We start from the raw sequence: 25369 nt of genomic DNA, 5'->3' as shown, positions 1-25369 counted from the left end.
ACCGTTATTTATTTTTGGCTTTTGTTTTTTTTTCTTACACGCTTTCTAGAACCGTTCTTCACTAGACTCGAACCCCGTTGTCATGGTCAACTCCTCTCTGCATCTCAAGTCCGCCGACGTACATGGCGAGCTAACAGGACGAACTGGTTACAGTGGGAAAGCTGTTCATACGGAGGTAAGCAGTCAGCTGGTAAGCAAGAAAAGGAACTGCATCATACCGCCCCGCAGCGTTCATTAAAAAAATTAAATGCAGCCATTCGTACCTCTGGCTACATAATTTTCGGTCTCCAGAAACATATATAGGACTATGGTTTCAGAATGAGCCTATGTTGGAAGTTTTGAAATACTTCAGATTGTTACCCGATTAGATTTAAGTGAAGTTTATTTATAAACAAATTTCGAGAGGATCACGTGCTTATGATTGTTCACGGCTGTTCCAACTTTAGCTCATGACTAATTATCCGATCAGACGATCCTTAACTCACTATAAATAACCAGACTTTTCTCATCTCAAGATCTTCGTCTTGAAGAAACCCCCAACCCTACTTTCCCTCCTTTCAAACGGGCGACACGGTGGCCAGTGATTAGCGCTGTTGCCACTGGTTTAATTCCCTTCCAAACCAGGCGACATTTCTGTGCGGAGTTTTGCTCGTTCTCCCCGTGCTCGTGTGGGTTTTCCCCGGGTCCTCCGGTTTCCTCCCACAGTTCAAAAGCAAGCACTCTAAACAATTAATCCAAAATATTTTCAGTCAAGCTCTGAGTACACCTTCTCAGCATCCATATCTGACACTTAGCTACAATAAGCAGGAGGGGGAGTCATCGAGATCTACCTGAGCTCAAACTCCCCTCTCGCCCTGCAACGAGAGGGAGCCCAGGGCTCGAGGATCTTATAAGCTCAGGGCTCTCTCCCAGGACAGCTTGCCAAACAAGCTTTATTATCAATCATCAGCTAAGTGTGAACTCTTGAAAAAAAAAAACAATAGATTAAAAAACACAAAATAGCAACAGGAAACATTGAAAGTTTTTGACCACTTAATTTAGCCTCATTTTGTTGGAAAAAATGCTCTTTTCATAACTCTTTTCTGGTATAATTTGTATCTTTATTTGATTGTATTTTCTGTTGGTCAGTTATCTACAAAATAAAAAAAAGAATGAAAACGTTTTAGGTGAAGTGACGTGCAAATAACCCTTTTTTCAATAATAAAGGAATTATGAATTCAATTCAAGCAGGCTTATTGTAACAAAGTATAGTATTTGTGACAATTTTTTTAATAATTTGAGTAATGAATTACAATATCGCAATACTACTTAATATCGTGATACTTCAGCTGGTATAGTATCGTAAGATGAATTAATGGTATCACGACAACCCTAATATGTTACATATATGACATATTTCATATATTTAAAATACAAATATGAACTTGTATCTCATATACATCATATCTATATATTTCCATGTCTCATTTTTCTAAAAGGGGCCTCAGTGATTTACATTATGCTTTGAATGGCTCCTTGTATGTTCATTGTGTAAGCAGTAAGGCAGATGCATCACCTCTGAAAAACAGATACTGATGTAAGATATTGATTTTGTACAACACACAGAAGCGGATACATTTTCCGTGTCCAGCATCCATTTATTAGACTAATGTGCTTTTTTACATGTAGACATTTGTACATGTGTTTTTGATCTCGCAGAAGCTGCTGTGCTGTGTGTGTGTGTGTGCCAGAGATGAGGTGGGTTGAATTATTAAAGGAGGATATATTTTTAGTTTGTTATTTGCCGCACACAAACATCGTCCAGGCCTCTGCGTGACAAAACGGGATTTACAATGTAAGGTTGTACATTTATAACACATTTACATACAAATGATATTTTCCACTTTTTCTTGTGACATGACTTAATATGTCTACAACATCTTAAACTGGGACAAATTCTTGGCATAAATTATTATGGGGGGATAAGACACAGTATCAGGACGTTTCTTAAAAGATACACTCCACTTTACGGAAAACAAACTCATTTTACAGCTCCCCAAGAGTTAAACAGTTGAGTTTTACCATTTTTTAATCCATTTAGATAATGTCCGGGTCTGGCAGGGGATCTTTTAGCATAGCTTAGCATAGATCATTGAATCGGATTAGACCATTAGCATCTCACTCAAAAAAACCCAAAGACTTTTGATAGTTTTCTTATTTAAAGCTTGACTCTTGACCATTGCTGCAGCCAGTGCAAAGATATTACACAGCACTGCACCGCCAGATAGAATCTGTGTAATATCATTGCAGCCATGGTACGGCAACAAAGATCTTTGATTGTTACGCTGGAATGATAGTACAGTTCCTAGACATATCAGCCTAGACAATAGCAACGATTCATTTCCATCGCCTTAGTACATGATGTAAATACAGAGGAGTCAAGCTTTAAAAAAAGATTTTTGAAATTTGAGCGAGGTGCTAATGGTCTAATCCAATTCAATGATTTATGCTAAGCTAAACTAACAGTGCTCCCATCAGACCCAGAAATCAACTGAACCAAGTCAAACTTTAGGGGACTTTCCAAAGTGGAGCGTTCCTTTAAAGAACAGGTGTCAAACTCAGTTGCTGGAGGGCCGCAGCTCTGCACAGTTTAGTTCCAACCCTAATTAAACAAACCTGACCAAACTAATTAAGTCCTTCAGGCTTGTTTGAAACCTACAGGTAAGTGTGTTGGAGCAGGGTTGGGACTAAACTGGGCAAGGTGACATGATTTAATGAGTCTTTAACATCTTAAACTGGGACAAATTCTTGGCATAAATTATTATGGAGGGATAAGACACAGTATCAGGACGTTTCCTAAAGATACACTCCACTTTCAGTTCTTCAACTTCCCTAGAAATAAACTGTTGACTTTTACCATTTTTTCTCCAGGTCTGGCGGGGGAACTTTTAGCTTAGCTTAGCATAGATCATTAAATTGGATTAGACCATTAGCATCTCACTCAAAAATGACCAAAGACTTTCGATAGTTTTCCTATTTAAAGCTCGACTCCTGACCATTGCTGCAGCCGGTGCAAAGATAATACACAGCACCTAATAAATAGTCCCCAGCACCACCGGTTAGAATCCGAGTAATATCATTGCGCCTACTACAGCCATGGTACGCTGGAATGAGAGTACAGTTCCTAGACATTTCAGCCTAGAAAATAGCAACTTTTCATTTTCAATCGTCTTAGTACATGATGTAAATACAGAAGAGTCAAGCTTTAAAAAGATTTTTGAAATTTTCGAGCAAGATGCAAATGGTCTAATGCGATTCAATGATTTATGATTAAATAATAAAAGTGCTCCAGTCAGACCCAGAAATCAACTGAATCAGCTCAAACTTTAGGGGAGTTGTAAAATGAGCCTATTTGGAGTGTTCCTTTAAAAGTATAGTTCAAAATCTTCTGTTACACGAAATTGCAATGTTCGAAAACAGAACAACTTCACTTCACTCATACACTTCAATGGGGATTCACCATAAAACCACCATAAAAGTATTGTGCACACAACTTCTGCACCAGTGTGGGTATTGTTTACTAAAAACTATATATTTTATATATTTGTAACTGAAATCAAATCAAATATAATTATTAGATGGAAAACATAAACTTAGTACTCATAAGTTTGAAAACTCAAAGCAGAAATAAAAATAATATAAACAAAGAAACAAATATAAATAAGTAAATGACAAATGGTCATAACAATAACATAACAATAACTAAACCTTCCAGTGGAATGTAAAGGTTCTAGAAATATTAAAGGGATAGTTCATCCAAAAATGAACACTCTGTCATCATTTACTCATCCTCCACTTGTTCTGAATCTATTTCTTCTGTTTAACACAAAAAGTTTATTTAAGAATGTTGGAAAACAGCAGCCACTTCCATAGTATTTTTGGCTCACACTATTTTGGCTTACAGACTGTGCAGACTTTTCTGGAAAATTATCAGCAAGTTGCTGTGAAGAGGTTATGTGTGAACTGGCCCTTTTTTAAAAAAGAAAATGGTAAATTTGTTTCTGGTAATTTTCAGATTTTTACCGGTATTACTCTGTCAGTATGCTCAACAGAAAAAAGAAACTGATTGCGAGTAAACGGTTAGGAATTATTTATTATTGGGTGAACTATCCCTTCAAAGGTTATTCACGGAATTTTTATTTTTACTTTATTTTTATTAGTGTTGAAATAAATCTATTTTTTGTAATTTGGTAATAAACATGACCAGCACAATCATCATGGAGCAGCTTCGGTCACAAATTATCAGATGATTTCAGAGCAATATGATTTATATTGTACGTTAGTTTTGCATTCTTTTTAAAGTCCCCATTTAATGTAACTGCATGGAAAACAACAAATGCAATAACAAAAGTTCTAAAATTTGGAATGTGGTGTGTTCACACACAGGTTTGATTGATGGGATGTTTGGTCTGATTAAAACCAACTCTGGTGCAGTTTAAAAAGAAATGCACACCTTGGTATACACACTCAAAAAATTGCTGTTTGTTCAAACTACTTGTATAAAATGAGCTGAAACATCACAATTCTTGTGGGTTTTTTGGGAGAACTTAAATGTTCAATCCACTAAAATTTGTAAAAACTAATGATTAGCATTTTTATTCTTTCATGTTGACCCAACAAAAATCGATTGTGCACCAAATAAGAAAGCAGACAAAAACAGAAAACATGGATCCCAAAAAAAGTAAATTCCAAGCAAACCAGGACCACATATAGAATATTCGTTTTAAAGTTTAAACACATCCATGAAGTATACAATTTTTGGGCGAACTATCCCTTTATTAAAGGCAAGTATATACAGTTGAAGTCAGAATTATTAGCCTCCCTGTTTATTTTTTACCCAGTTTCTGTTTAACGGAGAGAAGATTTTTTTCAAGATTTATAAACATAATAGTTTTAATAACTAATTTCTAATAACTGATTTATTTGATCTTTGCCATGATGACAGTAAATAATATTTTACTAGATATTTTTCAAGACACTTCTATACAGCTTAAAGTGACATTTAAAGGCTTAACTAGGCTAATAGGGTTAACTAGACAGGTTAGGGCAATTAGGTAAGTTATTGTATAATGATGATTTGTTTTGTAGACTATCGGGAAAAAAATATAGCTTAAAGGGGCTAAAAATTGTGACCTTAAAATATGTATATTTTTTTTAAAAAAACTGCTTTTATTCTAGCCGAAATAAAACAAATAAGACTTTCTCCAGAAGAAAAAATATTATCAGACATACTGTGAAAATTTACTCGCTCTGTTAAACATCATTTGGGAAATATTTAAAAAAGAAAAAAAATTCAAAGGGGGGCTAATAATTCTGACTTCAACTGTATATAACAGACTCTTGGTATGATTTGTGTTGTGTATAGCGCAATAAGTGCCTGCGTACGGCAGCTTGCTGGGACACACTTCTGCTGGCAGGTACTGGAAGATCCTTCAGCATATCCTCAAAACCACAGAGGAGCCCATGTGCTGTGACATTAAGGGGATAGTTCACACAAAACTCAAAACTCAAAATTCTGATATTATTTACTCCTCTACTTGTTCCAAACGTATTATTTTCTGAAATGAAGACATCTTGAAGAATGTTGGAAATCAGCAACCACTGACTTGCACAGTATTCCTACTATGGAAGCCACAGTCAGTTCTGGGAGGTAATAATACTAAACCACTTTGATGAGGGAATTTGGCTGAGGGATGACTAAAACAACATTTCAGATCATTTACAATGTGGTCGGTCAGCTGGTCTGTCCACTAATGCAGTCCTATTAAGTCTACTCTTGTTATCACAGGATCAAAATCAAACAAAATCATGATTAGTTTGCTGGAATTATTCTGTAAATGTGTTTCCATTGCACACTACCTGACAAAAGTCTTGTTGTTGAACCCAGTTGTAAGAGCAATAAATAATGACTTGACTTCTAGTTGATTATTTAGAAAAGTAGCAGAAGGCAGATTTTTCTGATGAATCATCTGTTGAGCTGCATCCCAATCATAAGACCTATTGGAACCCGCATGGACCCAAAATTCTCACTGATATCCGTCAAGTTTGGTGAAGAAAAAATCATGGTTTGGGGTCACATTCAGTATTGGGGCGTGCGAAAGATCTGCAGATCAACAGCCTGAGGTATCAAGACATTTGTGCTGTCCGTTACATTACAAACCACAGGAGAGGGCAAATTCTTCAGCAGGATAGCGCTCCTCATACTTCAGCCTCCACATCAAAGTTCCTGAAAGCAAAGAAGATCAAGGTGCTCCAGGATTGGCCAGCCCAGTCACCAGACATAAACATTATTGAGCATGTCTGGGGTAAGATGAACGAGGAGGCACTAAAGATGAATCCAAAGAATCTTGATGAACTCTAGGAGTCCTGCAAGAACGCTTTCTTTGCCATTCCAGATGACTTCTGATACCAAATGATCAACTAAGAAGTCAAGCTATTATTTTCTGTTCCTAAAACTTGGATAGGTGACAAGATTTTTGTCAGGTAGTGTAGTTTATCCTATTCAGTGCTAAGTTTTTAATGCAATATTTAAAAATGTGCATAAAACAGTTGGCTAACAGCTAACGGTTTCCAACATTGTTCGAAATTTCTTCTATTGTGCTCAACAGAAAACATTTAACGCTTATAAAGATTTGGAACCACTTTTTGAGTGAACTATCCCTTTGAGCTATCGCCTTCGCATGGCTTTTTTGGCGGTTTGGACTCCTAAGACAAGAGGCAGAGACATTGGTTGTGTTCTTCAAGCCTAAAAGCGAAGACATCAATTTGAAGGCTTTAGGTAATGAAGCAACAGGAGAACTCCCTGCTTTAAGACCCCCACATCTGTCTATCCATAGTTCAAATCCCAAATGTGAAATTCCTTGGCAAGAGGGTTATCACAGCTCCTCCAGCTGCCCAAACATTAACCAACCATCCATACAGATCCCATAAAGCGCTTCAAAAGCAGCAGCGCAGAAGAGGAAGTGCGGCCTCACATTAGGACGCATCGCTCTCTCCTGAGCGCCCGCTGGAAACGGATGGTGGCGTGGATGTGTTTGCAGCGGACACAACCCACGCTGCGCAGAGCCTCCCCAAACAGCAGCAAAATGTGCCAGTTGAACTTGGCAGAGCACTCCACGTATGTGCACTTCCAGCTCTTTTGGACTAAGTCAGAAACACTGTGTCGAGGGATGATGCGACCTCGCTGAAGATCACGCTTGTTGCCGACGATTAGAATGGGCGTCTCCCCAGAGCCCATCACTCTGTGGAAAGACACACAAACACACACACTTTAAAGACACACACAGACTTTCAATTCTTATTTTAAACCATGTATAGTTTCCCCTAATCCAGCTTATCAGAAAACATTTGGTCACACTTTACTTTATGTTACTCCATGTAAATACTAACCTGAACTAATTATGAACAACACTTGTCCAGCATTTATTAATCACAGTTTAACATTTACTAATGATTTTTTATAATGCAAAGTTTTTTGTTAAAATTAGTTCATGAACTGTGAGTTAACAAGAACTAACAATGAACAACTTTATTTTCATTTACTAATGTTAACGAAGATGAATATACAGTTGAAGTCAGAATTATTAGCCCCCCTTTGATTTTTTTTTCTTTTTTTAAATATTTCCCACATGATGTTTAACAGAGCAATGAAATGTTCACAGTATGTCTGATAAATATTTTTTCTTCTGGAGAAAGTCTTGTTTTATTTCGGCTAGAATAAAAGCAGTTTTTTATTTTTTATGAACCATTTTAAGGTCAAAATTATTAGCCCCTTTAAGCTAATTCTTTTTTTGATAGTTTACAGAACAAACCATCGTTATACAATAACTTGCCTAATTACCCTAACCTGCCTAGTTAACCTAATTAACCTAGTTAAGTCTTTAAAAGTCACTTTAAGGTGTATAGAAGTGTCTTGAAAAATATCTAGTCAAATATTACTTACTGTCATCATGGCAAAGATCAAATAAATCAGTTATTAGAAATGAGTTATTAAAACTATTATGTTTAGAAATGTGTTTAAAAAAATCTCTCTGTAAAACAGGACTGGGCCGCTCTGAGGCAGGGGAGGGGCCGACAGCATCTCCCGCAGCTCGTTGAGAAGAGTAGGGACGGTACAGTATGGACACATGACAGTCTAAAAAAATGTCCATTAACACACAAAGTCACTAGATTTGTCGCTAGTAGCTTTTTTGCAAATTTGTCGCTAAGGGGGTCTGAAAAGTCGCTAAATATAGCGACAAAGTCACTAAGTTGGCAACACTGATTATTTAGGTCATCATTTTTATCACGATTATTCAAAACGATTACAATTAAAGTCAAATTATTCGGATTATTATTTTTAAAAATAAATATTTCCCAAATGATGTTTAACAGAGCAAGGAATTTTTTTACAGTATTTCCTATAATATTTTTTCTTCTGGAGAAAGCCTTATTTGTTTTATTTTGGCAAGAATAAAAGCAGATTTAAATATTTTAAAAACTATTTTAAGATCAATATTATTAGCCCGCTTAAGCAATATTATTTTTTGATTGTCTACAGAACAAACCATCGTTATACGATGACTTGCCTAATTACCCTATGTTACGTTCCTTGAAAAAACCCACAACAACAAGGATCCAAGATGCAAGGTCTTTAATGACAGACAGTGCAAAAAAAAGATCAAAAACAGAAAAATAAGCGTGGAGCTGTATGGTAAAGCCGGTGAAGTTCAGATCAAAGTGGCGCTCCGGAAACAGCTAGCAGACCCAAAAACACAGAGCGCAATGACCAAACTGACAAAGATTCAAGAAACACAGCGCACAGATATAGGCGTGGTAATTAGCCACAGCTGATGCGAATGATCAGCAAAACAAACAATCACGTGACCAAAACAAAACGCTACTTCAACCCACATGAATGAAACAAAACAAAAGCACGTGACAATAAAAGAGACACACCAGGAAGCGCGCACAGCCTGCAACCGTAACACCCTAACTTGCCTAATTAGCGTAATTTAGCCTTTAAATATTATTTTAAGCTGAATACTGGTATCATGAAAAATATCTAGTAAAATATTATTTACTGTCATCATAACAAAGATAAAAGCAATCAGTGATTAGAAATGAGTTATTTAAACTATTATGTTTAGAAATGGGTTGACAAAAATCTTCTTTCCGTTAAACAGAAAATGGGGGAAAAATATGAAGAGCCGCTAAAAATTTAGGAGGGCTAATAATTCTGACTTCAACTGTATACATACAGTTATTTTCCTCCCTGTAAAGGAAAGGGAAATAAATACAGCAATGTATTTATGTTAGCAAACACATGAATTAACATGAACTAATGGAATCTTATTGTCAAGTGTGACCAACTTTTTTAAAATACAAAGATCAGTGTGCACAATAGTGAATCATCCTGATCTGAAATTTTAAATATTATACTTAATATGACCAGGGCATATTGTTGTAAACAGTCGGGGTACAACGGAGATGTGGAACCACATGCAGCTTTATTAAACAGAACAGTCAGGCAGGCATTGGTCAAAACACAAGCAAACTGGAGCATACAGATAATCCAAAGCGCAGTCAGAAAAGCAGGTGAATGGTCGGGACAGGTGGCAAAACAATATAAAACAATAAGCAAAGTTCAAAAACTTGGTAGGCAAGACAAGAAACACTTTGAAATGTTCTCTCAGATTACAAGACTCCGCAATGATGTGTGTGTGCTGTGTTTATAGTCCATCTGATTAGACCTTAAAAGCTTCTGCTGTGCGTGCTTGCAATCAAGGGGAATCTGGGCCAGGTGTGTGAGTGAAGTGCATGATGGGATCTGTAGTTCATTAAAGTGGCAGATTTGCAGTTCTTCTGCGATCTGCACAGGCTAGATCGTTGGTGATCGTGACTTGTATATTCCATCAGGGCACGATATACCAAATAATCTGAGCCGAACATCTGAACCAATAAAATTATTTCTAAATTACTATGCAGGGATAATTCAGGCTAAAATCTCCTAGTTTAAATATGTCTTAACGGGACAGTTCACCCCAAAATTACAATATTGCCGTCATGCACTCACCCTTGACTTGTTTCAAACCTGTTTGAGTTTCTTTTCTGTTACACAAGTAAAGATATTTTGAAGAATGTTGGTTAAAAAAAATACCAGAAACAGACTACTATAGTATTTTGTTCCTTTTACGAATGTCAATGACATACATCAAAATATCTTGCTTTGTGTTCAACAGAAGAAAGAAATGCATAGACGAAAAAAAGATCCACTTGAGTGTGTCATTTTTGTGTGAACTGTCCCTTTAAGACAAAAGACCTTTACCTTTTTTCTTTTAGATGGCTATTTAAGATGGCATATTTGAATGAGCAGAATGACCCTGCTGTGATCACGTCTTCATAAAGCAGTTGTTGAAGTGGAATCTCTTCTTCAAAAGGATCAATTTAGTCTGCAATTTTATCAGACTGATATAATTAATGTGGTCGAGGCCAAATCCAAAAAGTCGTCTTTCTGAAAGATGTTGTCTGGAGCTCTCTTTGCATCCATTTATCCTGGATCCCTCTATAATAAAGTGGCGTATCAGGGATTGAGATGAGCATTAGTGAAAATCCATGGCAACATTATGTATATCGTGCACATGAAAGCACTTTTTTTTTCGTATTTCCAAAAAAAAAAAGTCCTTGATGCCTTTATACACTGAAAGACTTTTTCCACATCAAACTGTATTTCTGTTACCTTGATGATGGAACTAAATCTAAAGCTTATCAAACGTTTTTTTCTTCTTCTGCAGAATAAATGGGAAAGGATTAAAGGGACCGTTCACTCAAAAATTTACATTTACCATTCTAAGTTTTCTTTTCTCTTGAAAACAAATTAGCTATTTGAATTAATGTTAGGGCAGCACAGTTGGCTCAGTGGTAAGCACTGTCGCCTCACAGCAAGAAGGACACTGGTTCGATTCCCGGCCTGGTCAGCTGGCATGTCTGTGTGTGTTTGCATGGATTTCCTCCGGTTTCCCCCACAGTCCAAAGACATGCGCTATAGGTGAATTGTATAAACTAAATTAACCATAGTGTAGGAGTGTGTGTGTATGAATGTGTATGGGTTGTCCCAATACTGGGTTGTGGCGGAAAGGGCATCTGCCCTCTGCAGGTTCATTCCGCTGTGGCGACCGCTGAAATAGAGACTAAGCTGAAAGACTGAATGAATGAAATAATGTTAGAAACTAGTAACCATTGACTTCTATAGAAGGAGAAAAATTTACTATGGAATAAATGGTTACAGGTTTCCATCCTTTTTTAAATTATCTTCTTTTCGTTACAAAAGAAAAAATAAACTTAAACAAGTGAAGGGTGAGTAAATTATGACAGAATTTTAAGTCTGTGAATTATCCCTTTAACATTATAGCCTCTATTGTAACGATCTAGGTGCAAAATCTAAAGTGCATGGTGCAAAAGCATTAAGGGTGTGTCCAAATCCACTTTTGCCATTTTAAGGATGGAAAAATACAGTTTGTGCCCCAGCGCATGGTCTAACAGGGTTGAGCTTATTCTTATAATGACTTATGGGTGTATTTTGAGCATAACGTGCATTAAACCAATCAGAGCATCATCTCCCATTCCCTTTAAGAGTCAGTTGCATCACGCCATGGCGCATTTGCTATTCACATGGCGACTTTGTAATAGGAAATACTGAACGCTTCATTAGCAAGAAAACAGTTAAACAGACCATCTGCAGAGAGGATAAAGAACAAGCCTTCTCCATTCAGCCTCTTTACTTTCTCTTTACTGTACTTTTTACTTTACTTTTATTTTCGTAGAGTAAGTAGCCTACATATTTAATTTTGTTTGTTAACCGCAAAGATTTGTTTCAAAACTATTTCTAAATTCATTTCTAATTTCCAACAAACAAATAAATGAACAATAATAACAAAGTGTGGTAAAACAACTGAGTTATATCCAAACACATGTCCTATTCTTATGCCCCATATGATGATGCATACATCTCCAAAACCCAACAGGGGGACAAATCTAAACTTTTGCAAATGCAAATTGTCATGAATAAACTGAAAAGAGCCCCCCGACATGAAGGCATAGAGGCAGTGGTTTTTATATAATTTGAAGAAAATAATAATTTTTGTAACATTTTAATCCTTTTTTTCATATGTAAAGATATTTGTGTATTGCTGTACATCCTGTTTGTGTTAAGCAATGCGTACACATTTGGACCCACATAGGTGCTTTCTTTAGACCTGATTTTAGATTTTAGACTATTTCAGTTCTTCAAAATATCAACGCGCCAACAATGCGCCTTAACACACCTCTATTTTAGACCAGCACACCCATGAGTCTCCAAGTGGATTTGCTATTTAAACAATGTGGCATAAAACAGGAAAATTAGGGTTGCGCTGGTCTAAAAATAGCAAAAATTCACACCAAACACGTCTTGCGTCTAATTGCGCTGGGTGTATGATAGGGCCCTATGTCTAAAATGTCTAAATCAGGATCTTATGTCATGTTTCTCTAAAATCGTAGTATTGTGTAATTGTTTTAAACCGGACATTAAACAAATTATGAAAAGACACTGTAATATTTTTGGTTACACTTCATAAATGATGATCTTGCATTACAACACTACAATCTCAGTCTTCTTTAATAACTTTTAATAGGTTTGAATGATACAAGGGCACTAACAAATCCTCTGATAGCATTCGACATTTTTTTAATAATCCCAATAATAACTTATCCCAAAGCTCTACATAAGAAAGGATTTCATCACACTCCCAGCTCTGATAGTGCAGCTTGGGTTCAGTGTTAATGATCAGGACCCGAGGAAGCGCACTTCGTTAAAATTCTGCATTGAATTTGCTTCATTTATGAAATATTAGACTACTCAGAAGAACATTAGAGTTCAAGCAAAACAGGAGCCTATTGAATTTCATTGAGTGGACAAAGCTGTATAAGCTGAAATGACGTTGGGGGTGGGGGGTTGTATGACAGTATTTTAACGGCCATTGGAATCTTATTGGCCCGACATTTCCAGTCTCATTCACTTCCATTCATTTTTAGACGTTAAAACAGCTCGTTGTGCTGCTTGATGTTGCAAACTGATGTTTTCTTATTATATTATTCTACTTTATCTGTATAGAAATGAACACACTTGTTTGTAGAGCAAGTAGTTCGACCGTTTTCTGCCGTTTATTATTCCTAGTCATTCCTCCAATAGGCAACTGAATTGGAAGTTCTAAAATAATCGCATAAACAAGTGCACTTCTGCATTGCAAAATAAGGTCAATAGTGACATTGAACATCCCCACACACGTATTGCGTAAATGTATGTGCAAACGCTTGGAGTTTTGCCCTGCAGTGATGGGCTGTCAGAAAGTGAAGCCGTCACACGTTTCAGATGTACAGCGGCTCCAACCGAGAGCCGAGATCCCAGAGAGCAGCTTATGTCTCCTCGCTTATCTCCGTTTGAGATGACCTGTGCCTCTGACAGCTCTGAAAAAGACAAATGGATTTCCAATTGTTTCACTTCACAGAGGCTCTCAGCAGAGCTGCACTGGACGGATACACACCGGCCAGAAACACTAAAAATAAACCTCTGCTATTGAAAACACTGCAAATGAATGGCAGTTCTGGATGTCCAAAAATGGGTATTTAGAACAAAACGTAGCCCTTCAAAGCTGACCTGATGAGTGTCTGTGTACTGATAAAAAAGGTTTAGATTGTAAAAACAAAATTAATCAGACCCTGTGCTGTCAGTCATCGGGTGACTTTGGGTCTTGAATTGACAGGAAACACCAGTGTTGTCCATCAGTCAATGTCTGATCTCTGACACGCAATTTCATTCTCAAACACAGCAGACTCCTTTTTGCAAACACGATTAATATATTATCACGTCCATTCATCATTCATTCACTAACTCAGTCTAGTTTCTGATTAATTCATTCGGTCATTAAGGCGGTTTGACTCTCAGGGGCCGTTTACAAGACAGCACTTTCAGCTTTCAAAAACTAAAGCCTTTTATGTGTTAAGTTGGTGAAATTTTATATCAACTATAATAATATATATGTGTTAAATATCAAATATATTTGAACATATATGTACATACAGTGGGTACGGAAAGTATTCAGACCCCTTTACATTTCTCACTCTTTGTTTTTTTAATGCAGCCATTTGCTAAAATAATAAGTTAATTTTTTCCTCAATGTACACACAGCACCCCATAATGACAGAAAAACACACAGTTTTTGCAGATTTATTAAAAAGGAAAAACTGAAATGTCACATGGTCCTAAGTATTCAGACCCTTTGCACAGTATTTAGTAGAAGCACCCTTTCGATCTAATATAGCCTCAAGTCTTTTTTGGAAAGTTTTTCACACCTGGATTTGGGGATCCTCAGCCATTCACCTTTGCAGATCCTCTCCAGTTCTGTCAAGTTGAATAGTAAACGTTGGTGGACAGCCATTTTTAGGTCTCCCCAGAGATGAACAGTCAAGGAGTTGTTGTGAAGCCACTACTTCATGATTTTAGCTGTGTGCTTGGGGTCATTGTCTTTTTGGAAGGTAAACTTTCGGCCCAGTCTGAGGTCCTGAGCACTCTGGAGAAGGTTTTCGTCCAGGATATCCTTGTTTTTGGCTGCATTCATCTTTCACAACAGTTCATAGTAAAGTCATCCTGTCCCTGCAGCTAAAAAACACCCACACAGCGTGATGCTGCCACTACCCTGCTTCACTGTTGGGATTGTATTGGACAGGTGATCAGCAGTGCCTGAGTTTCTCCACATATACCGCTTAGTATTAAGACCAAAAAGTTCTATCTTGGTCTCATCAGACCAGTGAATCTTATTAGAAAACACTCTGCCAAAAGGCCCTGACTAGTGGTGGGCTGCAGTGACTGTTGACATTCCACAACTTTCTCCCATCACCCGACTGCATCTCTTGAGCTCAGCCCCAGTGATCTTTTGTTTTTTACCTCTCACCAAGGCTCTTCTCTCCCGATAGCTTAGTTTGGCCAGACAGCCAGCTCTAGGAAGGGTTCTGGTTGTCTCAAACGTCTTCCATTTAAGAATTATGGAGGAAACTTGGAGGTGGAGGTGCTCTATGGAGGTGCTCTTAGGAACCTTAATGGCCCGTTTACAATGAGTGCTACGGTACAGTTTGGTGCGCTTTTATGGGCGTTTCCACTGTCAAAAGGTAGCTAAAAGGGAACTGTACCGTACCATTTTTTGGATACCCTTTGCAAAGAGTGCCTAGCAGAACACACGGGTCCTAAAAGGCGGAGCTAGCCGTGCAACTGAACGCTACATAGAGTTTATAGAGATACGTCACTCGCTCCTGCAACAAGCCAGGAGAATGAAAACAAAGACAACATTTTTAAATACACAGCCGAGACATTACACCGTAATAATACATACATATAATAACGAGCCATGGTCGAACAAACCTTGTCGTCATCTTGAAGAACAGTCACAAAGCCAAGAAGATCAAAATCTGTTGTGTTGTGGTTTTACGAGGCCGTCTAAAGTGCGTGCGGTTTCCCTTTTTCCAGAGAGCTCGCCGCGCATCTATATTTGAAATGACGTACGCATGATTATTGAGGTGCTTTTGACATCTGATTCTTTCAGAAACGAACAAATGCGAGAGTGAAGTGCGAAGAAACAAAGGAGAAGCTGGAAAAAACAAAGGAGCAAATAATTGTTTCAGCAACCTAAAACATGAACAAATTGCCATGTTTAACTATTATCATCACCTTTTGGACTATTATGAACTCGGAGTGACAGAATTACTTTCAAACAGAGGTTACATGTGCTGGTGAAGATTAAAGATACAAATGAGTGGTTTGCACTGACTGTGGGCTATATGTTGCGTGTTGTTTTTGAAGCTAAGTAAGGACTAAATGTATGCTGTGTATAGTTTTCCTGTAATTGGTAACATATCAGGGACTGTAAGGGTCTGTTCATATATGTTGCATTTATATTGTTAATTGTAATTTATAATTGCGGACGTTACAGTTGGCTATTTCACTGCAGTTATAATCAAATCATGTTCATAGAAAAGTTACTCATGAACATTTATCCACAAGTATTTATGTGTATAAAGCCTCTGTTTTGTGAGAAGTGCTTCTCATATGGTATGTGAACGACCCGTACAGCTTTACTCTGACATTTCCTCAAGAGAGAATGACGTTCAGTTTTGCAGTTTTAATAGGGTGCTGTGTTTAAATTAATGAGGAAACAAATTAACTTAAAGGATTTTAGCAAATGGCTGCAATATAACAAAGAGTAAAAAATTTCAGGGGGTCTAAATAGTACTACAACCCACTGCATTTCTAATTCCAGTGGTAAAAAAAAAAATGTAAATGGCCATTTTGCTGGATTCTGAAATACATCTGAAATTCTGAATACATTTTATACAGTATATGTGAAATTATAATATGAAACTGTATGTCATACATGTTTGCATATATTGCCATGTATCAGATTTCTATATGAGACTGTAGTTCAGGAAACATAGATATCGTTTCACCAAAGATTAATCCACTGTCTCTCTCGTAATTCCTCAACAGGAGAAATTGCCAACCAGCACTCTCACTTCTGCGTGGTATTAGCAGATCAGATCAGCGCATCGAAGCGTTTCTTCTTCATCCCATTGTGTGGCAGAAGCTGCTAGGCAGTGTCGGGCCAAGGTGACTTAATTGTGTTCTGCCTGGATCAATAAAACATGAATGTTTGTCACCGGAACCGCCTGTCTCACTGCTAAGGCCTTGACGCAAGCAAAGGATGACAGCTGACGCCATCGATTACATTAAACCTGCCTCTGAGTGACAGACTCACCACTGACGCCCACACTGACCAATCACTGCCTGAGCTGAATGTAAATAAATACGGAGCATCACTGTCGCTGTCTGCTACACTCTCATGCAGAGCAATTTGTCACCTTTCTAAACGCTGATTTGCTCTCACACAAATCTGTACACCTCAAAATGTATTATATAAAACCAGTTGAAATACATTACTTATACTGTGTGATTATAATTTGATTAAATTACACAGATTTTTACATCTAATTTTAAACAAGTTACATTCAGCAATTCTAATTGGCTATATTGTGTATGTAAATGTGATTCTATAATTGGAGACAATAATTGAATGTCAAAATGTTAAGGAAAATACTGCTCATTAACCGAGATTCTTTCCGGTGTCTTATTAGAAATATGTTCAACTTTAACAATTATTTAACAGCCATTTTGTTTTTACATTTAAAGGGGACCTATTATGATGCAAAATAACTCTCTGATGTCTCTAGAGAAGGGCTATTCAATTGGTGGCCCGCGGGCCGAACCCTGCCCCTCGAGGCAATTTGTTCTGGGCCTCTAAATAGTGTGACCAAGAGATCAAAAATAAATTGAGTTCAGTTGGAAAACGGTCGCTATAGTTATGAAGTGACGTGCGTCTGTTCGATATAGCACAAGCTGCAGTTGAAGGCTGCGCAGAGAGTGAGTCACCTGACATTAAGCGAGTGGCGCGGGCAGCCGAAAACATGGATATGTTTGTAGAAAAGGCCTTTCATACAATGCACTGATATCGTTAATAGGGATGCAATGATTAGCTGATTCCACAACTAACCCCGCTTTTATTCATTATTTGCGATTTATTATGTCGCAATTTTGTTGCATGGAAAAAAGCTGCTGCACCTAAAAGTTATACCAATAAACACGCATATTGGATTAACTACAGAAGCAAGCCGTTGACATATTGCGTCTTTTCCACACGCAAATACTTCTTTCCAATGGGAGCGGTGTGCATATTGGGAGCGGTGCGCATGTGGCTCGCAAGTGGACCGACGCACTCACGTCCTGCAGGCGCACACAGTAGAAATGATCTCACGCTGTAGTGATGAGAGTTGCGCGTGGCTTTTAGTGTAATGTAAACAAAAGATACTTTAGACGAATTATTACAAATGATTAAACTGATTATGTATGTATGAACACAGATAATAACAACAGTTCATTTAAATTCTTAATTCTCTAATATATAGCTGAAATTAACATTAGACGAATACGATTTTATTTATTCTTATTTTTATTTATTTATTCACTGTTCTGTCGTTTTATTTCATTGTAAAATTATCACTCATGTTTAAATAAAAAAAAACTTTTTCATTTATTTTTAGGTCCAAAGAGAGAAATGGACTATTGTTTGTTTTTTATTATTATTTTGTGCTGTATTTAGTTACTGAGCAGCAATAAACAAAACTTTGAAATATAAGCAGTTTTCATGTGATTTTCTAAACTAGTAGTGTTTTGAATTTAATAAATGCTTTATAATGGTGATAACCCTGAAACCATGATTATTCTTCAGACTATAATCGTACAACCAAAATCTATAATTGTTGCATCCCTAATTGTTACACAGTTTAAAACACACCATATGAATGTGTCTGAATGTACTGTAGAAGAAGCCTACAAAAGCAATGCACTGCTTTTATGCCTTGAAATACAACATTTAACATTTGGATATGCTAAAAAAGCCACATTGTACAATGCAGTGATGTTATTTAGTTTTTAAAATACAACATATTAACGTTTTAATGTAGAAAAAGTCAACATGGGTGTCTTTATGAGCACAAATACAGCATATGGGCTCTTATATGCTCTTGTGTCATCACTCATATTGCAAGTCATATCTCTCCGGCCCCTCGTTTGGGATGCTTTTCATGATCTGGCACCTATGACAAACTAATTGAATAGCCCTACTCTAGAGTCTGAATGTGAATGCTCAAAATACCACACAAGTAATGTTTTATTACTCTCTGAAACTGCCCCTTTTTAGGCTTTGATTCTTATTGTGCCAATTTGGTGGCTGTCGCTTTAAATTCAATAGAGATTTTTTTTTCTTTTCCAAAAAAAGGGCGGAGCTACAAATGCCTATGTGTCAGCATAGCAGCATATTCAAAAACAATACTAACGTCTTATGGCAGGGGCGTAAAATTAGCATGGACATAGGGGATGTGTCCCCACCAATATCTATTAACTTTTGAAATGTCCATACCAATAGTTTAATTCACTTAAAAAAAAATTGTGCTGTCAGCATTAACCTAGACATGGAGAACGGGTCAAATCAAGTTCTTTCCTCGAGTTGTACCACCCCCAAAACATATGAATACTGTGATTGGCTGTGACTTTCCCTGCTGTCATGTGAGAGGCTGTAGCTACGTTTGGATAAAACAGAGCCAAAACTGTGGGTGAATTTCCCTATAGAAGGTGGGTGAGGTAAGTGACACACGCAAGTGTTCTACGCAGTGGCAACCCATCCCTGGGAAACATCTATACACACTCAAACACCACGGACAATTTAGCCCAGCCAATTCACATGTACCACATGATTTTGGACTGTGGGGGTAACCAGACCACCCGGAGGAAACCCACGCGAACACAGGGAGAACATGAAAACTCCACACAGAAAAGCCGAGGCTCGAACCAGCGACCTTCTTGCTGTGAGGCGACAGCACTACCTACTGTGCCACTGGTCGCCTGAATGAATGTTTTAATTAACAAGGAAAAAAATATATACAATGTATTATATATATATATATATAATACATTGTAACAAATATATTTACGTAAAAATGAACAACCTTTTTTATATGCAATTATTATAATTAATAATTATATTGTAATCAAACACTTCTTGCATCTCACAGCCTAATGATTATTATCCTAAATGTGTTTTTTGTATATAAACTATTGATACACCCGCTTACATTTTAGTAGGTGTAAAAAAAAATTGTCTGCAAAAATGTTGGAACGTTTGATTTGAAACGCATAACTAAGATACAGACTATAAAACACCAACTTGTTTCATCAAAGCAAGAAAAAATATAATGCGATAATGAATTCAAGCAGCACCTTGCCAAAAAGTGTTAACATATGGATATAAAGCCAAACAGCAAATTATATCAAAGAGATATCAAACATGCATTATTGTGAAGCCCAAATAGTCACAATAACGCATCATCATAAGAATAAAAACACATGCTCGGCTGCAAAGCAAAAGTCTCAGAGGCTTTTGAATTGCCTTTTGATGATGACTTTACATGCCCTTTGCAATCAGCAGAGGAAGGCATTTCTGTTGATTTGGATCCAAATGATGAAGAAATGACCCAGTGTGCTGGCAGCCCATGATTACACAAGGGTCTTGCTTTTGAGTGCAATTACAGCAACCATCAAACATTGAAGAAAAGAAAAGATGGGCTGAGAAGCATGCGGGAGATGAAAAAAAAGAAAAAAAAAGGAGGTGTAAGAAGACAAAAGCACAACAGATAAGACGTGAAGAAATAGGCAAATGTTCCCAGCAGAGCAATCCCATGCAAACGTCAACCTTGCCACAAAAAAATAAATAAATAAAGTTTTCATTGTGTAGGCTTGTATTTTAGTCCTGTAAAAAATGATCTCTGTCAATGTTTTTAAACAAATATATTTGATTTACCAAAGTCGCACAAGTGCCAATTTGTCACATCAGTGCTTCCCACAAATAGACTTGGCCACACATAGACAGGGGCCACCCAGGTATTCTAATGGCCGCCGAAGTATATTTAGTTAAACATTTTTTTTGCTATTATTTACATCCTTTTACACTATTTTGTATCCGCCTAATATAACCAAACATCTGTGATCGATTACTTGATAAAAACCTTGTCTCGTTTACCAGTTTCTTTCTGTGTGTGCGAGACCCATCAACACTGCCATAGACAGCCTCAAGTGCTCTGCAGACTCACAGAGACGTGCCTTTTTGGGACTTAAATTCATCCAGCCTGGGTTTTAATCTGCTAAAATGTCCGGGATTCAACTTTTGCTTTCGCTTTCTTAAAGGGGTGGTCCACTTCGATATCATATTTTAAACTTTAGTTGATGTGTAATGTAGCTGTGTGAACATAAACAACATCTCTGAATGCAATGTGCTCAAAGTTCAATGCAAAGGGAGACATTGGCTTTTACAGTGTTAACTTAGCAAAGCCTACAGCGAACGGAGTTTGGGGACTACAAAAAAAAAACATCCGGGTTAATGATGTCATAAACCCTTCAGGTTACACACATACACCCCGCGCAATGAAGGGGCTTGGCAAGAGGCCCTGTAATGTTATCACAGTGTGGTGATGCGGAGCTGATCTGTGCACATTATGTTAGCTGACCAATCAGAGCCTCTTGAGGGTGGGCCTTTCAAAGGAACTAGGAAATATGGCAGCCGTTTTCATGTTAGTCGAGTAGCTGTATATAATCAAAGTAAGATATATGGAAAAATAGCGTGATTTTCTACAAATGACACATGAGCACACATTGCTTTGCACCCCATAAACACAACCAAACCTTAAAAATACACTCTGGACCACCCCTTTAAGCTTGTATTCATTTTTGCACTACCTTTTTACTTAAGGATACTTTCGTTTGGCTTCGCAGCTGACAATCAATCAGCAAGAGAAACAATCAATATTTTTTCAATACATTTTTTTCATCTAAACGACTCAGAAAAACTCTTGTAGTTTTAATATTGTAATTATTATTTTATTTTTTGAGATATTGTCTGTTTTTATTCCTTTTTCTGTCATTTATTACTCATTTGCTGATTATATTAATAATTTGATGATGTTAATATATGACATAGGCTATTTTATATACATATCTAAAATGCTTTGGCATTCAAGTTTGCTTTGAACTTGAAAGAGAAGCAGATTTTACCTGTCAGTAGGGGCACGTGGCTCCTGAATAGCATAAAAGTAAGAAAAATAGTGGATTTTTTAATTTCAAGTCTCTTTTTTTTACTTTAACCCATTGAAAAAAATGTGTGCCATAATAAATAAAATTATTGTTAAAAATTTAATTTTGTTTTGTTTTTCACTTATAGTTAACTATTTGTGTGATGTGGGTGAATGGTGTGTTTCAATCTGGCTACCACTGCAAGTATATAAAATAAAATGAAATAAAATAAAATTTTTCAATAGTGAGCAACTCTTATCCTTCTGATTAGCTTTATTTTCTTTTGGGTTGTGCAGTTTAACTCACAGAATTTCTACAAAGTATGTTGTACACTGTAAACTTGCACACCTTTTTTGGTCACATCCATAACACATGTTTATTACGCTCAGTTAAACTATCGAAAACCTTTACGGATCGATATTTTTCTGATCCCATAACTCTGTGGTTAGTTGTTGGAAAATATAAACATTTTTCAATGTTAACATTTACTCTCTCACTGAATTTATGTTTTAAGTTTTTACAGCAAATGTCACATCTATAACGCTGGAATTGCTCATCACATACCTGGTTTCTAAGATCTGCTGCCGCATGGTCTTGACGTACTCAAAGCTGTCAAAACAGCAGATGTCGTACACCAGAACGTAGACGTGAGCACTTCGAATGCCTCGACAGCAAACATCTGACCATTCCTGCACACACACACACAGTCCACATTATCTAGCTACACAAACAAAGTGCACTTTAAGCCTTTAATTCAGTGGTTCCCAACCCCCGGGCTGAGGACTGGTACCGGTCCATGGATCAATGGGCCGCACAAGAAATTTATTTTTTAAATTAATTATTTCTGTTTTATTTATTGTCTGAGTCTGAACGATCTTTTACTTTGAAAAATGACCGTATTCTCTCAGTTAAATCTTGGTCACTTGAGCCCCCAAATGTAACCCACAAGCTAGCAAAATGAGTTAGAAACAAACGTCTTTGGGAAAAATTTTCTTTGGAAAAGGGGAGAAGGCCCAGTGAAGGACCTGCGAACTGCTAAGGAATGGATGCGAAACCCATTTGTTAACAAATCAGGTGAATCCAGGATGATCCAAGAAGATAGATCAACTGCTGGAGATCACAAATGATGGTGGCCTTAGGGGCCATTCACATATTGTGTCTTTTTTTCGTGCAAGTTCGTTATTTCCAATGGAGGCATGCAGCTTGCTCGCATGTTGGGAGTGGCGTGTGCATATTAGGAGTTGAAAACATCTCAACTTTTCAGAATGCCACAAGTGCACCGCGAGTCACATGACAAGAACTGACTGATCAGCTTTGTGGAATAGAACATACACATTTCAGTAGACTAGTTATATCAGACAAACACCGAGAACCCAAACACTGCAGTGCTTTTTAATTTTCTCCACAAATAAAACTTGTATCAGAGTTGCAGTGATGTTTAGTCAGCTTGTCATCTTCTGAGAAAACGGTTGACGGTCGCATAGCAATCTAGGTACACCCACCCCCCTAGGGCCACAGTAAATTTGTCAGACATTGACCAGTCCGCAGTGATGAAAAGTGATAAAAAGGTTGGGGACCACTGCTTTAATTGATTCATATGTGGACTCCAAGAAATCAACATGAACAAAATATGTTAAAACACCAGTTTTCAGACTATAGACATGTTTGCATCCACCTATATTTATATCCATTTTAATTCCGGATGGAATTGCAAGATGTGCATAAATAAAATAAAATGTGCAAGTAAACTGGAACAACTTAGAACAAGTGTTTACTCTATGGTGAGTTAATAATGAGAGAATTAAAATTTTTAGGTGAACTTTCCCTTTAAATTTGGCAAAATGTGCCAGTTGGGAAAAAATAGTAATAAAAATGATTTTGTTGCTTGTTTAAACTCCTTTTTTTGTGGGAAAACTTAATTGTTTTATGTTCAATCAACTTACATATGTAAAAATGATTAAGCTAACTTAATCGATTTGTGTTGGGACAACAAGAAGAACTCCTGGGAAAAAACAGGAGTGCCTGACATTTATTGTAAAAGGGTTAAATATTATTTTAAGACATATTGCAGATATGGAGTGATAACTTATATTTATTGTGCATAGTTGATTTTTCAAATGATTTTTGTGCAGTATGCAAGTTTGACACCCAGTGGTTGAACTAGGTATTGTACGTCTGGTTCAAAACAAACACAAACAGTTTGTCAGATTGTTGCACCTTATTGCCTAACTATTGAGCCTAAAGGCTGATTTAAGTCATGTTAAAATTAAAATGAATGGCATGCAATAGAAGAAATATATTACATATTAAAAGGAGTTTTTGTCCTAACCAACACCTGAAATTGATATTTTAGAAACAGCTTGTATTTCTTGCAGCTGAACAACAGAAAACTGACAATGATCACCTCAGGTGCACCTAATGTGCTTTATTCAGCGTTAAATGCTATTAATGTGAGTTTGAATGCCATTTTACATGACATTTATTGCCATTACTAAAAGCAGCAGCAGATAGTTCACCTCAGATCTTGAAAATAAAATAAACCATTTGAAATTGAGCTTCAGAGCTGTGACTCAGTGTAAACCAACAGATATCAGTAATTCATCATCTACATTTAATAAGGTTAAAGAGATTTCATATGTATTAATTATGCTGTTCACACCAGATGTGGAACGCGTGGATAAATCGCGCTATTTATGCGTAAATAGACCTGTGAACATTTGAGTTTACTCGATTCATTCGCGCATCAAAATCCGCTTCATTCACACGTCAAAATCCGCTTCATTCGCGCATCGAAATCCTCTTCATTTGCGTGTCAATTCATTTCAGAACAGATGTGGATTCGCATCATGGGCAGAGCTTCTGTCTGCCCGGTGACTGTAGCTTCGTTGCTAAATGGCTAACATGGATTTTATTGAGAAAATAACCTTGTTTGTGTGCTTTATGAAGGCTGAAAAACAGCGTGGATTCGTTAGGAGCCGTGTCTGAGTCCATTAGATCCTTTCAAAGATGCACCCAGCTCTGTGAGCTCATAAACTCCTCTAGAAACTTAACCTGGATGATGTAAGCTTTCAGCGGTGCGTCTGATTGAGCCGAGCACAGTTTAATGAACAGTTGTTGGTGTAGGCCGGAGGACTTTCCCCCGGGACACCAACAACAGGCGCTACGTCAGTCACACCCCCACAAGAGCAAGCTCCTGAGCAGGTGCAAATGTCCGCTGAAGTTCAGATTGTCGAACTCGAGCCTCTCGCGGGATTTGCGTGTTAAGTGCGTCAAACGCGCAAAACGCTCAATTCGCGCCGCGCCATTCGCGCCGCGCCATTCGCGCCGCGCCACCCGCGCGCATCGGCCCACAGGATGTCTATTCACATCTATCCATGTCTGGTGTGAACTCAGCATTAGGACACAGGGTTACGGTGTATCCTGCTCAACTAATGTTTACATTCATAATATTTATATTATTTGCTAATTAATAACCACGTCATGTGGAACTGAATTTATGTCTCATTTCAGAGTCTGCTACTGTCCACTGGAGGTTGTATTTCAGTTGCAGAGCCTTTCCGACTGAATGAATGAAATACGCAGTTTCCATCA

General features: G+C 37.4%; 1 protein-coding gene across 1 annotated transcript in view; it reads right to left on the bottom strand.

Moving 5' to 3' along the window:
- Positions 1–1616: 1616 nt before the first annotated feature.
- LOC130229701 (ras-like protein family member 10B) overlaps positions 1617–25369 on the bottom strand; it is a 37512-nt gene continuing 13759 nt past the window's right edge. Inside the window, exons 3-4 of the mRNA XM_056458635.1 lie at positions 22343–22467; positions 1617–7280 (exon numbers count right to left, since the gene is read on the bottom strand). Coding sequence (XP_056314610.1) covers positions 7010–7280; positions 22343–22467 — 396 coding nt within the window. The 3' untranslated portion in view covers positions 1617–7009. The remainder of the gene's footprint in view (positions 7281–22342; positions 22468–25369) is intronic.

The sequence above is a fragment of the Danio aesculapii genome, chromosome 5 (assembly GCF_903798145.1).
Source record: "Danio aesculapii chromosome 5, fDanAes4.1, whole genome shotgun sequence".
Lineage (NCBI taxonomy): Eukaryota > Metazoa > Chordata > Actinopteri > Cypriniformes > Danionidae > Danio > Danio aesculapii.
This window is presented reverse-complemented; position numbering and strand designations above follow the sequence as displayed.